Below are 12,846 nucleotides of genomic sequence, written 5' to 3' on the forward strand. Positions count from 1 at the left end.
CCTCCTTAGTTCTAGTCTTCTTGCCAGATACATACATTACTGAGCAGCCATAGCGTTTGTTCAGTGCGCACGCGTCACTTTATTCCCACACTGCCCATCACTGTCCCACACTGCCCATCACTGCGGTGGGGGACGGTGGGCCGTTCTTTCAGCGGTAGTAAGGCGGTCGCACATATTCATTTTTAAACGTTAATGTCTCGTTAAATATTGCGTCAATTGCAAAATGATATAGGACTTTTCGACTCAGTTCGATTCACTCTACCTGCTCATGGATGATTTAATCAGGTTAATGACATCCTATATATATATATATATATAAACATCTATAACATAAATGCTCTCGTACTATCTCAAAATCAAATAAATATTTTTACCTTTAATTGCATATTTGTTTTTTTAAGGAATTGCACTTCTTCCATATGTTTTTTTTCCTCCGCTTCCCTTAATTCGGCCGATCTTTTCTCAGATTGATCATACTTGAGTCGTAATTCCGCAACTATTCTCTCCAACTCAATTTTTTGTAGTTTCAATTCCTCGGCTGTATTAATCAAATTTTCTTTGCCTTGTTCGGCCTGTAAAAATGACATCTTTTATCGACGATTGTATGGTAGTAAATTTTATAGATAGTAAAAGGTATTCTGCGCGTGTCTTATATGTATATAAACTCGAAAAAATGTGTATGATATTAGAAAGATAGGTACTTGCAGTGCTTTACGCATCCCGAAAGCGATACTACTTTGATACAATGTCTGGTACGCAGCTAATGTCATTTTGATTTCATCCCGTACTCGCAATAAAAGTAATCCGCGTTCGGCGCAGTTTACAGTTACTTGTCGTATTAATTCATCTGAGAAACATGTAATAATATACGATACTATATTTACTCAAACATACGTTTCAATTTAGATATAAAGCTTATACATGAGCACGTATATATGTACGTATATACCGAAACATTGTGAATAGAGTTGCCTACGAACAGGACAAATACCAGTTTCTCTGGCCTGCCTTTGTTGCAATCGCATATCGAGTTGCTCTTGTAAATTTATCACATCTAATCTTGTTGCAGGAGTACTCGATACCTAAATAATATATATCATATATTTGTCGACTATTGCACGATTAAAAAAGTAGCTTTAAGAATGTATTTAATTTTACACGCTGAGTCCATATCTGACCATCCTCCTCCCATTCTTTCGGCGGTAAAATTCTATTTAAAATTTCGATGGTTTCTCGTCGTACATCAACTTGAGCTGAGATTGGTTGAATTTTGCAAGCAGCTATACCAATTTTCGCTGGTTCTTTACGTATCTATTGTTTAATTAAAAAATATTTAGTGAATAAAAATATGTAAGCAAATATTATGTATTTATTGCTCCACATTTACATATATATATATGCAGAATTATTTAAAAAAAAAAAATCGTAATGTATGTAAAAACATAAAATAAAAATTTATCGCACCTTCTCTGGATGAGTCGTAATCAAAACTGGAACGCTGTCGCCATTTAATTAAAGAGGATTTGCGTAAAACGTAACTAAAAAGCGCTATTGTATCATTACACGTTGAATATTATTTATCGCGAGCTACAGGAGTATATAAGCGATAACTTCTATTCATAAAGTTGGTAGCTGAAAAGAACGTCGTCATGGAAACATTGATGCACCGCACCATCACTCATAGTTCACAGTCGGCTTTTACTTTACTAGCCAGTCGCGTCGTTCGATAGCTCGATCCGTTTCATTTTATATCGCAAAAGCAAGCTTAATACGAGCATAAAGTAAGAGCCGGTTTCAATATTCAATTTTTAATTAAAATGATACGTAAAATGTATTTACGTTTACCTGTCAAACTTAAATACTCTGCGATAGTTACGATAGGTGCGTTCTGTATCTTTTGCTTATATAACTGGAATAAAAAATGGAATAAATATAGAAATGTACACGGTTTTTTGCAAATGATAGTTTAATATAGCAATTTATCATTTAAAATAAAATTAGGTTTCGTGTATATGTCAAATATATAATTGATTACTTTTAAAAATATGTCTACAAGTACTTATATATTGTATACACAAATTTAAGTCATCTGAGACAAGGAGCTGCAATGCGTGAGATATTATACAATGTAATTAGTATTTTTTATAGCACTTTATACTAGATGTTATTACTGTATAATGGTATATCTAAATCAGAAATTTCTTATACTTTGTTTTTATTATTAATGTGATTATTGTTACATGTATTTTAAAGACAAAAGGCATTACATATAATTTTACATATGTAATTAATAATTAAATAACTGCATTTAATTGTAAAATAAAATGATCGCTCAATTCATTTGTACTCAAATCATCTACATCGTCGTTGCTTTCGTCGAAAATATCTTGAACAGTGCCTGTTACAGTTTCCATACCGTCCATGCTTCCTACACAAACCGTTGTACACTCCGCATGATTTTTTGTATCGACTTCTATATCATTTTTCATATACTGAGTATCATTCTCTTCGTCTGTATTTAAATAGATCATTTCTTGAATTTTGTTGTTACTTTTACTGGTATCTGACATACTGTTATTCGGGAGAGTTTGCAAAATCGATAGTGCTGGAAGGGGAAACCCACAGTTTAACAACTTTTTGTATCCATTAGTACCACAAATTTCTTTAATTTCCGTTGCCATTGTTAGAATTTTTTCGGAATAGTTTTCCTTCGTACTGTCTACCATTATGTCATAAAATTCACTTGTACTTCCATCCAAGAGTTTTCTTCTTCTCATAAAAGTTTGCATATTTAACATCTTTTTTCTATATGTATTTGTATTTTTCTCTGCTCGCTCGAGGTATTTCGAAGCCTTGTCCAATTTCCAATTGAGTTCTTTTATTTGTTTATCTCTTTGCTTGATTTGATTTTCTAGCCGTCTCTTTTGTTGACATTCGATAGTTATAGTTTTCATTAACTTTTTATTCATCTCTTCGAAATTACTCATTCTGTGCGATAAATCATAAATCAGTTTTTGTCTCATATCCATTTTTTTAATTGTTAGAGATGATACGCCATCTGTACTTTTATTCAATTCATCCATCTGTTTTTCCAGTTTCTTTGTCCTTGCTTTGAGTATCAAATTTTTATTTTGCAATTTTTTCTCCAAATCCTTGAGCAAAATAAGTTGATGAGTTAATTGCCCAATGACAGTCTCTTGCAGTTTCACTTTTTGTTGTAATTTCTTATATTCACATTTACTAGCATTATCTATCGTTGGTTGTTCAATAATACTATTAATAATGGCGTTATTCACTTCTGAATCCTTCTCTTCATTCATATTCAATGACGGTAATCTTGTAGTTAGACATTCATCATTTTGTAAATTTGAAGCAAATGACATTTGATCGTTATTTCTTAATGCAATACTTGTAATACATGGCGAAGCAATACCATTGCATTTATCTATAGAACTTGTTTCTAATGGATAATCATCTATCGTAATGATAGAAGTAACAGCCGTATTATTTTCTTGCTGTAAACAAGTATTATTGTGCTCTTGAATAATAAAATCTTGTGTATTTTTAAATAAATCTTGCATAATATCAACTACATCCTCGCGATCGCCTGTAACTTTGACTGTGAATCTTGTTGTATCTGATATAGCACCGTCTTTATTATATCCCATAATTTCGGATATATTCAGTTCCTTTGTTGATTCGTTTTCTATTTCTGCATCTGAAGTATCACTGTTAATCATAGAATTTGTATCCTCTAAAGATGTATCTTGAACTGATGCTTTTAAAGATTTCATAACTTCCTCTCGAATTGCTTCTTTATACCTTACAGCAGTCCTTGCATTTGATGGAACATATAAATTTTCTCTGCTGAAAGTGTCTTCTGTACATTCAGTTTCAGTGAGCTCTTTATCATTAGTAATACTATTGATATTTGTGGTATGATGATCTCGTTTGTCATTCTCATTAGTCCCATTGCTAGAAAATGTATACCTAGGAATTCGAACAAATTCTTCACTACTTTCACTACCAAAGATGATCTCAATGTTGTCTCTATTGTCGGTAAGCATATCTCCAATTTCATTCCTCGATGAATATTTATAACTTATACCTTTATGAAACAATGGCTGCATTATCGACTTTTCTAAACTTCCTTTCCAATTTTTAGAAATTGAATTTAGTTCTTCTATATTAGATATATTCTTTTCTTCACGACCATCGCAAATTTGCTTTAATTTCTCCTCTATCTCATCATAATTATCATCGAAGATGTTATTATCTTGTTTTATTTCTGTTTTTACATCCTCACTCTGATTATCAGTTGAATTTGTCTTTATTATAAAATTACTAACAGATATTTTATTCTCCATACTTGCTTGTTCTTCAGTGTCATGTTCTTTAGTATCACTCTCTACCTCCATACTATTATCTGAAATTATATTTTTTTGTTGAAGATCATTCGTAATATCTATATAATGTCCATGAGATGCTTGTTGATTTTCTATCTTTTTTGGAAAATAATTTACTTGCTGATGTACAAGCGATTGTATAGACGATTTATCAATATCCTGCATATCAGAATCTTTTTCTTCCAAATGACTAATAGACGAATTGTCAGTATCATTTTCTAAAGATTCCACCATATAATAGTCTTCATTCTTCATATTAGCTAACTTGATGCGCTTCTTGGCAGATTTCCTGGTTGATGTTACGGTAAAAATAGATGGAACAGCATTCTTCTTTAATCTGAGTTTGCCATTTTGGGTTATAACCCATTCTTTAGGTTCAAAATGTACATGACAGAGAAAGGAATTGTTAGACGGTTCCCAATCGGCTCTAGCGACGCGATCCTGCCAAATTTGTCTTAAATTTAAATCTCGAGGAAAACATTTCATAATATATCCTTTTTCACTACGATTGTTACAACCAATAGCTGCGCAACCTGGCATTTTTCGTCAGTCAAATAATGAATAACCTGCAAATTTGGAATAACATCAAAATTATAGCATAACAGTACAGAAAAGAAACAGCAACAGTAATTATACTCCAAAAAACGGCACAAAAAGCACATGTTAAATGTACATTATACTTTCTCTCACCTTTGTACACGTAAAATGTAAAAATAGATTGCATTGTAAAAACAAAGGAAAATGCAATTGAAATGAACAGACTTTTAATTGTATACATTTTGACAAATTATTTTTATGAACTCTACATGTTACGTATATCGTTTGACGATATTTAAAAAGAATTTAGAATTCTATCTTCTTACCTGTCTTCTTTTGGCACCGTTAATTTTATTCCCCTTTCAAAGCAAGCATATATATCATGTGATATTTCTTAAAAGGTAACAACATCGCTCGTAAACATTATTAAAATCGTGAGAAAACTTTTCAATTTGGACGCGCAAATAACGTGTATATTGTCAAGCTTTCTCATATCATGAAGTACCTAATGTTTGGTTGGAATTCTACGTGTCGAGTATTGGTCGCGTACATGTGCATACATACGCCGCAATATGGCCGCGCCGTTATTCAGTAATTATTTTGTAACCAATAAGATTTTAGATCTGTTTTTTATTACTGCACTTTCTGAACTAGTGCATACATTGCAATAAGTTGAAGTGAAATAAACATATATTTGTTTCACTTCAACTTATTGCACCTTTTCAGAGTGCAGTAATAAAAAAAACAGACCTTTTGCGATTTATTTCGATTTATTTAATACTGCCTTGCTGCCAAATAATTGATATATACATAAACGTCAATTATGTATTTTTTCCGTGAGTTCACAAGTTGATCGATACCTTATTTACCTCACATTTTTGTCAAGTTGAAATATTATTAAATAGGTACATAGAATAAGAAAGAAGATACACCTATTGACTTAATCTCCTTGAATAGGTTAAGTTATTTATACATAAATGTATGTGATAAACACCTAAAATATATTTTAGCAGAAAGATAACACGATGAATAAAAATACTCGTGAAACAACGCCAGGTGATGGCTTACGATCATTGCGGAGTACTACATTATTCCGTGCCGTAAATTTTGAGTTATATGTTAAGCCGGTAAGATTATAAAACTGATAAAACATGTTGAGATTGAGTCCAATATTGTCATTAATGAAATGTCATTTGTAGAACAAAACCATCATGATTCTCGGTATCATAGCAATGTTAAGTTGTTCTGGATATATATTTTATATGAATACTAATCAAAAGAGGAATGATTACAATATTATGGTTAAACCAGACGAAACAATGGAATTAGTAAAAAAAGTGTCCAAGTGGACTGATTAAGTAAGAAATCCTTACGAATAGTATGAAATATTATATTATTTTGTATAATCGAATAATCTATTCCATTACATTAATATATTTGTTATAAGGTATTAGTTTAACATTTAGTATTAGATAAATAAAGCATTAAATATTCTCCAACAAGAAAATTTATTTATTTTTAGATTTGAGAAATACATTTGTGCGATCTAAATACATATACACAACTTTTCTAAGATATAACTATATACATTAATCTTTAATTGTTACAAATCTGCAACAATCGTGTCATTGTACAATGAAATTTTTATATCAGTAAAATTGTATTATTTCGATAAATAAAAACAAAAATTTATCGAAATATATTCCATATATATAATAGAATTTTATTGTAAAAGTAAAATATATATAGTTATATCATTATCTATATTTTATATGATGGTATACCATATAGATTTTATTGATAACAATTATAAGTTAATCTTTCTCTCACACTCTCTACATATATATATATTTACATAGTATACTATATATATAATTTTATACAGATTTTTTATTCTTTTACAAAATATCAACATTTATAGTTTTACATAAATTTTACAATTTTACTGCAGATTGGTATAGTTGGCAGTATATTTGATTTTTTTTTTTACTTATATATATCTATTTTCCATGCTTATTGAATTAGTCTTAATTTCTGAACGAAATAGTTACCATAAAAATATATTCACATTAACTATCTTACATATGTTTGATATATGTGTGCAATATTTTTTATATGTTGCTCTTACTATTCAATTTACATTTATCAATATATTTGTTTTAATAAAAATTTAATAAGATACGTATAATACATATAATTCTAATGTGTATTTGCGTGTACACACTCTTCTCTACAAGGAAGCCCATTGTGTGTTGGAGAATCAATAGATATCGCTAAATGTAGTTAATCTTATTATGTTCTATAATATCAACAAATTGCGATATCTATAATTTAACTTTCCTTCTTGTTTCTTTTAAATATCTATTTTGTGTAGTTGACATTACTGTTATGAAGGAAATGTCTTCAAGTCTAATATATAATCAAATCTAATAAATTCTTTTCACACGCATATAATACAATTATTAAATTAGATCAAAACTATTATCATTTTAACACAAAAAATATTCTTTTTATAGTTTTTCTCGATAATAGATATATATTTTTCTACACAAGCTATCTATATATCTTTATCCCATAGTTTAAATGAAATCACTATGAAATTATATAGTAGATTAAATTATAAAATTTTTGTTAAAATCTTCAATATCAAACGAGTTGAATTTACTTTTCCAGTTATTATTTTAGAGCAGGATTTTTCAACCGGTGTGATGCAAGGATCTCAAAGTGTATCAAGAAAATTTTAGAAAAGGTAAAAAGAGACGAAAAAAATTTATAAATTAGTAAATAAGCTAATGAGGCGCGAAGTAAAAAATATTTTAAAAATAATAAAAATTATCTTAAATTATATCTTTTTTTTTTCATTTTAATCAAAGTGATATTGTCATTGTAATAAAATCACTTTTTAAACAATAATAAAAAAATAAATTTAGAACTTTACTTTTTATTGAATGTTGTGCTGGCGATATTTAATAAAGAAGCTATGCTAAATGTTGAATTGTATACACCTAAAGCCTTGTGCACAATAGAAAAAAATTTTAGGAATAGGAATAAGTATTAGAATAGAGAAATAAATATTAAGATTTCAACCTACGTTTTCAATCTACGATTTCAGAAACCACGTATTCTAGTGGTTTCTCATAGGTTGAAATCTTAATATTTATTTCTATTCCTAATATTCCTTCCATTGTGCGCAGGATCTAAAGGTGTATGTATCTCGACAAATTTGGCTCAATATTTAATGCTGCGAATTAAAAAAGGTTGAAAATCGTTTTTTAATTGCTTTAGAGCATTCAACAATTTTCATAATAATTTTCCTAAACTATTAGATATATATATATATCTTTACTTTTAACAATATAAACTATATATATCTAAAAAATTCTTCATTTAACAATATGACAATTAATACATATAAAATTTGGCATCATTGTAATATTTTGTACCATTTTGTACTTTATCCTGTAAAATTTTACAATAAAGAAAAAATGAAGACGAAAGACAATTTATCACAGGAATGATAACTATATATATAAAATAATTTAATTTCAAAGTAAGATAAAGACAAAATGCATGACTTCGTATAACAAATTTCAGTATTAGTAGAAAATAATCATTTCTTTGATTACTAACTGGAAATTGAATTTTGTCATACAAAATATATATAATATACATATAAAATATTGCCATATTTTTAATGTTGAGGCTTGATTATTAATTTGTATTTGTAATGTTCTATTTTAACACATACAGTCGTTTTGTACTTCTGGCAACAGCTTTATCGTTTCATTAATTGCATTTGCCACATAATCCAAATTATTTTCATTGAGCCCACACATATTTATACGTCCACTACGTAACATATAAATGTGATAATGATCTCTCAGATGCTGGACTTGCTTCTCTAAAACAAAATCGAAAGAAAACATTTTTTCATAACTAGTTTTATCAAACTGCATTGTAAAATCGAAAATATAATTTTTACAACTAACCGATGAGTCCTGTATATGAGAACATTCCAATTTGCTGAATAATATGATCCCAAGTACCTGGAGTACCTAGTTCGAGCAATCTATGATGTAAACCTACCCTCATTTGTTTAATTCTACTGGACATTGTTTTAATATGATCCTTCCTAAAATATTGAAACGCATTATTAAAGTAAATAATAAAGAATTGATTATTTTTTTATAGATTTTTACAAATCATAATACCATTCCTCAAAGAGCTCCGGATTTCTCAGCACAGTTGCAACAATTCGAGCACCATGATTAGGAGGATTGCTATACATTCCTCGGATAATTAATGTTAATTGTGATCTAGCTTGAATCATCTCCTTTGTATCGGCCAACACAAAAACTATGTTACCAACTCTTTCGTTGTATAATCCAAAATTTTTCGCAAAACTTTGTGTACAAATGAATTCGATTCCATGTTCGGCAAACAATCGTACAGCGTACGCATCTTTATCTAAATCTCCACTTGCAAAACCCTGTTGAGAATCAATGTGTAATCAGATTTATCAGAGTGACTATAAAAAAAGATCATGTCATTTTTTTTTATCCTTATCATTCATTCGTTTAGATATTAATTTAGATATTGACCTGATATGCACTGTCAAATAATGGAAAAAGGTGTTTTTCCTGTATTATATTAGCTATTTTAGCCCATTGCTCTGGAGTTGGATCACATCCAGTTGGATTATGTGCACATGAGTGCAAAATGATTACAGCATTTTCTGGAGCATCTCGTAAATCCCGGAGCATTCCTTCTAAATCGATGTTACGAGTCTTTTCATTCCAATATGTATATTCACGAGCATTTTTAAATCCTCCATTAATAAATACCAGTCTGTGATTTTCTGCCAGTATATATAATCTTATAAATATATGAAAATTTTCACTAGTAGATGAAATAAGAGAAAGAGAGAAAAGAGAGATATTGTTTTTAAAAATTTACTTACCCCAGGAAGGTTTACTGTAATAAAAGGTATCGTAATGTAGAATACGACTCAAAAATTCAGCGGCAACACGCAGTGCTCCAGTACCAGAAAGCGATTGAATACCAAAAGCACGCCCTTGGGCAATAACAGGAGAATTTGTACCTAATAACATACTTGTAGCAGCTTCGCTAAATGCTTCTAAGCCAAGAACTGGTAAATATTCATGATTTTGTAAATCATCTGCTGCAAGTGATTTTTCTACCTTTTTTACAACAGGTAGAACCCATGGTTTACCTTCGTTAGTGCGGTAAGCTGAAAAAGATTTCTATATTTCTTATTAATTTATTATAAATAGATATAATATAAAATTAATTAAATATATTAAATTACAAAAAAAAATATGAATTCGAACATGTAAATAATTTCAAGAAATGTTCTTATGCAAATTAAGAAATAATTTTTATATATATATATACGTTTAATATTAATACTTATATTACAAATATATAAAAAAATTAATTTGTTAGATTTAAGATCTGGCATTTAATAATATTTGCACTACATTGACTCTTATTTATTTTTATATATTTCCTTAAAATAATCGAGTTATGCAGCATATATATGCACGCGCGCGTGGTGTGTGTGTGTGTGTGTTCATGGATGAACGAGAAATATTATGTAATCACTCTGGAAGTCACCCAAGGATATAAAGAGTATAAGAAAATAAAAAGTAACTCTTATACATCTCGTACAGCTTCATATTTATTATTAAAATATGCATATTTAATAGTGAAAATGTGCTAACTTTTTGAAAATTAAGCTTACTAAAAACAAGCATCACTATAAGACTGTATGCATAAAATAAAATAAAATAAAATAAAATAAAATCAGTCCTGCCTTTCAGACAACAATGGAAAAATAAAGCGGTCTTGAATGTAGTAGTTGTAAGAAATAAAATAGTTACATACCTCCTATAGTGAGATTAACTTTCTTTTCGTAAGTATCGTCGACGAATGTTTTTTGCAGTGCAAAAACCTCGATAGGAGGCCCCAGTTCTATTCCCGTGAATCTGGTATTCATGTTGTAAATGCGAGCGAACAGTAGATAACAAGTAATAATATAAAGAATACAGTCAAATTAAGAATTGGTGAGAAAGGAAGGAAAAGTTCACAATTACAACGTGAATAGAAATATGTTGGAGTATGCAAGGAGAGCGATATTGAAATGAAGTCGCGCGAAGATTGGCAATCTGCGAACTTGCCAAGTAAGCTTTAATCTGACTGTGTGTGTGTATGTGTACATACACTCGATTTTTTACACCGTTACACCAATTGACGTAAGGAAGACGTCCGAAGTATAGTCACTTCACTTTCGTATCATGTGATGTATGTACAGTGGCTCTCAATACATTTGGAACACTATTGGTTACCGAATGCAACCTTAAGCTGAATACTTATGTATATTTTTCATCCTGGGGCTCTATTTTTGAACATATATGAATAATTTTCGCATACGAAAATGACAGTTTCTCGATTGTATACGGGATTGCTATTTTCGTATGCGATATTTATTCAAGATTAGGACCCCTGATGCTGGATGCACTAAACGTATATTTAAAATTTAGGTAATTATTTAGAATACAGGTCCCCCTTTAGAATCTTAAGAAAAATGTACTCATTCGATGCGTTTTCACTCAAAATGAAAAAATCTGACAAAAAAAATGCGGCGGTCGATATTTTAGAGGTTAATCTGTCATCTCTACTCGATACATCTCTACTCATCTCTCTTTACGTTTGTTCGCGTCGCATGCTCCAACGTGTTCCGATATGCTTCTACTATGGCTCTTATTCATTCCAACGCGCTTGATAGAGTGAGTAGGAACTATAATAGGAGTATGTTGGAGCACGTTGGAGCTTGCGACGCGAACAAACCTTTTATTTTACAAACACAAATTCACTGCTTTAAAAATTTACTGTTTTAAAAACACAAATTCACTACTTTAAAACACAAAAGCATTGCTTTAAAAACACAAAAGCATTACTTTAAAAACAAAAATTCACTGCTTTAAACACAAATTCTTTGCATTAGCACCATTAGCACAAATTTGTGTTTTTAAAGCAGCGTATTTTTGTCTTATAGCAGTGAATTTGTGTTTTTAAAGCAGTGCTTCTGTAATTTTTAAAGCAGTGAATTTGTATTTTTAAAGCAGTGAATGTGTTTGTAAAGCCAAGAATTTGTGTAATTAAAGTAGAGAATATTTATTTTTAGAAATTAATTGATATTCGATACGTGACCACCGCAATAAAACGCGTCTTCTTCTTCTTCTTCTTTAATTAATGGCTCCCGCCTCCAAACAATGTAAAAGGAGGTCGATATGGCCAGATCTCGTTACAATAGTAATAACCGTATGTTTATGATTGTTTTCCGTGTTAAAAAAAAATGATGCAACATCCGCGAAAATGGCTAAGTCAGTTCGAACACCGGGCGCCTGCGTCTACGGCGTCGTCACGCCGCAAGGACGCGCGTCAGGATGACCGAACAGGTCATCCAAGACCGCATACATATGTATGTTTCAATGCTCGGTCAAAGTCGGCAACACTTTCAAAAATATACAATAGCTAACACCCGAGTCGAGACGCGTCCGCCACGACCGAGTGGTTCATCAGAACTGAATAAAACGCGTCGAATGAGTACATTTTTATTAAGGGGGACCCGTATTTTAAATAATTACCAAAATTTATGTATACAACCGCCGGTGTACATACATATAGAGATCGAATTTTCCCAATGTAAATTATTTCAAAGCCATATTTCGGCATGCGTTTGAAAGATATGGATATAGCATGAAAATCCGCAGCTATCTACGGCTGTGTTCCAAAATTAACTGCCAGTACTGAAAATCTATAGTGCACGTGACATAAACTGTAGCATTATCAGTGCTGGCAGTAAATTTGGAACACAGCC

General features: G+C 30.5%; 3 protein-coding genes across 3 annotated transcripts in view; 1 reads left to right on the plus strand and 2 right to left on the minus strand.

Moving 5' to 3' along the window:
- The window catches only part of Dnali1 (Putative inner dynein arm light chain, axonemal Dnali1), a 5,617-nt gene extending 3,935 nt beyond the window's left edge, over positions 1–1,682 (minus strand). The window contains exons 1-6 of the mRNA XM_018455068.1: positions 1,673–1,682; positions 1,465–1,490; positions 1,159–1,311; positions 950–1,082; positions 702–847; positions 375–572 (exon numbers count right to left, since the gene is read on the minus strand). Of these exons, the coding sequence (XP_018310570.1) occupies positions 375–572; positions 702–847; positions 950–1,082; positions 1,159–1,311; positions 1,465–1,490; positions 1,673–1,682 (666 nt within the window). The remainder of the gene's footprint in view (positions 1–374; positions 573–701; positions 848–949; positions 1,083–1,158; positions 1,312–1,464; positions 1,491–1,672) is intronic.
- Positions 1,683–2,294: 612 nt separating this feature from the next.
- On the minus strand, positions 2,295–11,274 carry Got1 (Glutamate oxaloacetate transaminase 1). Its single transcript, XM_018455069.1, has 7 exons — positions 10,851–11,274; positions 9,904–10,194; positions 9,545–9,801; positions 9,155–9,432; positions 8,933–9,075; positions 8,684–8,844; positions 2,295–4,952 (listed from the first exon to the last, which is right to left on the minus strand). Exons 1-7 carry the CDS (start codon positions 10,960–10,962, stop codon positions 2,295–2,297), a joined length of 3,900 nt encoding a protein of 1,299 aa, XP_018310571.1. The 5' UTR covers positions 10,963–11,274.
- On the plus strand, positions 5,731–6,442 carry LOC108727148 (small integral membrane protein 8). Its single transcript, XM_018455130.1, has 3 exons — positions 5,731–5,848; positions 5,954–6,070; positions 6,143–6,442. The coding sequence occupies exons 2-3, from the start codon at positions 5,969–5,971 to the stop codon at positions 6,299–6,301; spliced, it is 261 nt and encodes an 86-aa protein (XP_018310632.1). The 5' UTR covers positions 5,731–5,848; positions 5,954–5,968; the 3' UTR covers positions 6,302–6,442.
- Positions 11,275–12,846: the final 1,572 nt, after the last annotated feature.

The sequence above is a fragment of the Mycetomoellerius zeteki genome, unplaced genomic scaffold (assembly GCF_001594055.1).
Source record: "Mycetomoellerius zeteki isolate Tzet28-1 unplaced genomic scaffold, Tzet1.0 scaffold470, whole genome shotgun sequence".
In the NCBI taxonomy this organism is placed as follows: domain Eukaryota; kingdom Metazoa; phylum Arthropoda; class Insecta; order Hymenoptera; family Formicidae; genus Mycetomoellerius; species Mycetomoellerius zeteki.

Excerpts from the sequence above, each read along its gene's own strand:
- LOC108727148 (XM_018455130.1), top strand. The coding sequence starts at position 5,969 with ATGAATAAAAATACTCGTGAAACAACGCCAGGTGATGGCTTACGATCA. Across the intron at positions 6,071-6,142 it reads TTGAGTTATATGTTAAGCCG|AACAAAACCATCATGATTCT; the intron begins GTAAGATTATAA and ends TGTCATTTGTAG.
- Got1 (XM_018455069.1), bottom strand. The coding sequence starts at position 10,962 with ATGAATACCAGATTCACGGGAATAGAACTGGGGCCTCCTATCGAGGTT. Across the intron at positions 9,433-9,544 it reads TATTTGACAGTGCATATCAG|GGTTTTGCAAGTGGAGATTT; the intron begins GTCAATATCTAA and ends GATTCTCAACAG. Across the intron at positions 4,953-8,683 it reads TACAAAACGACTGTATGTGT|CGAAAAATGCCAGGTTGCGC; the intron begins TAAAATAGAACA and ends TTATTTGACTGA.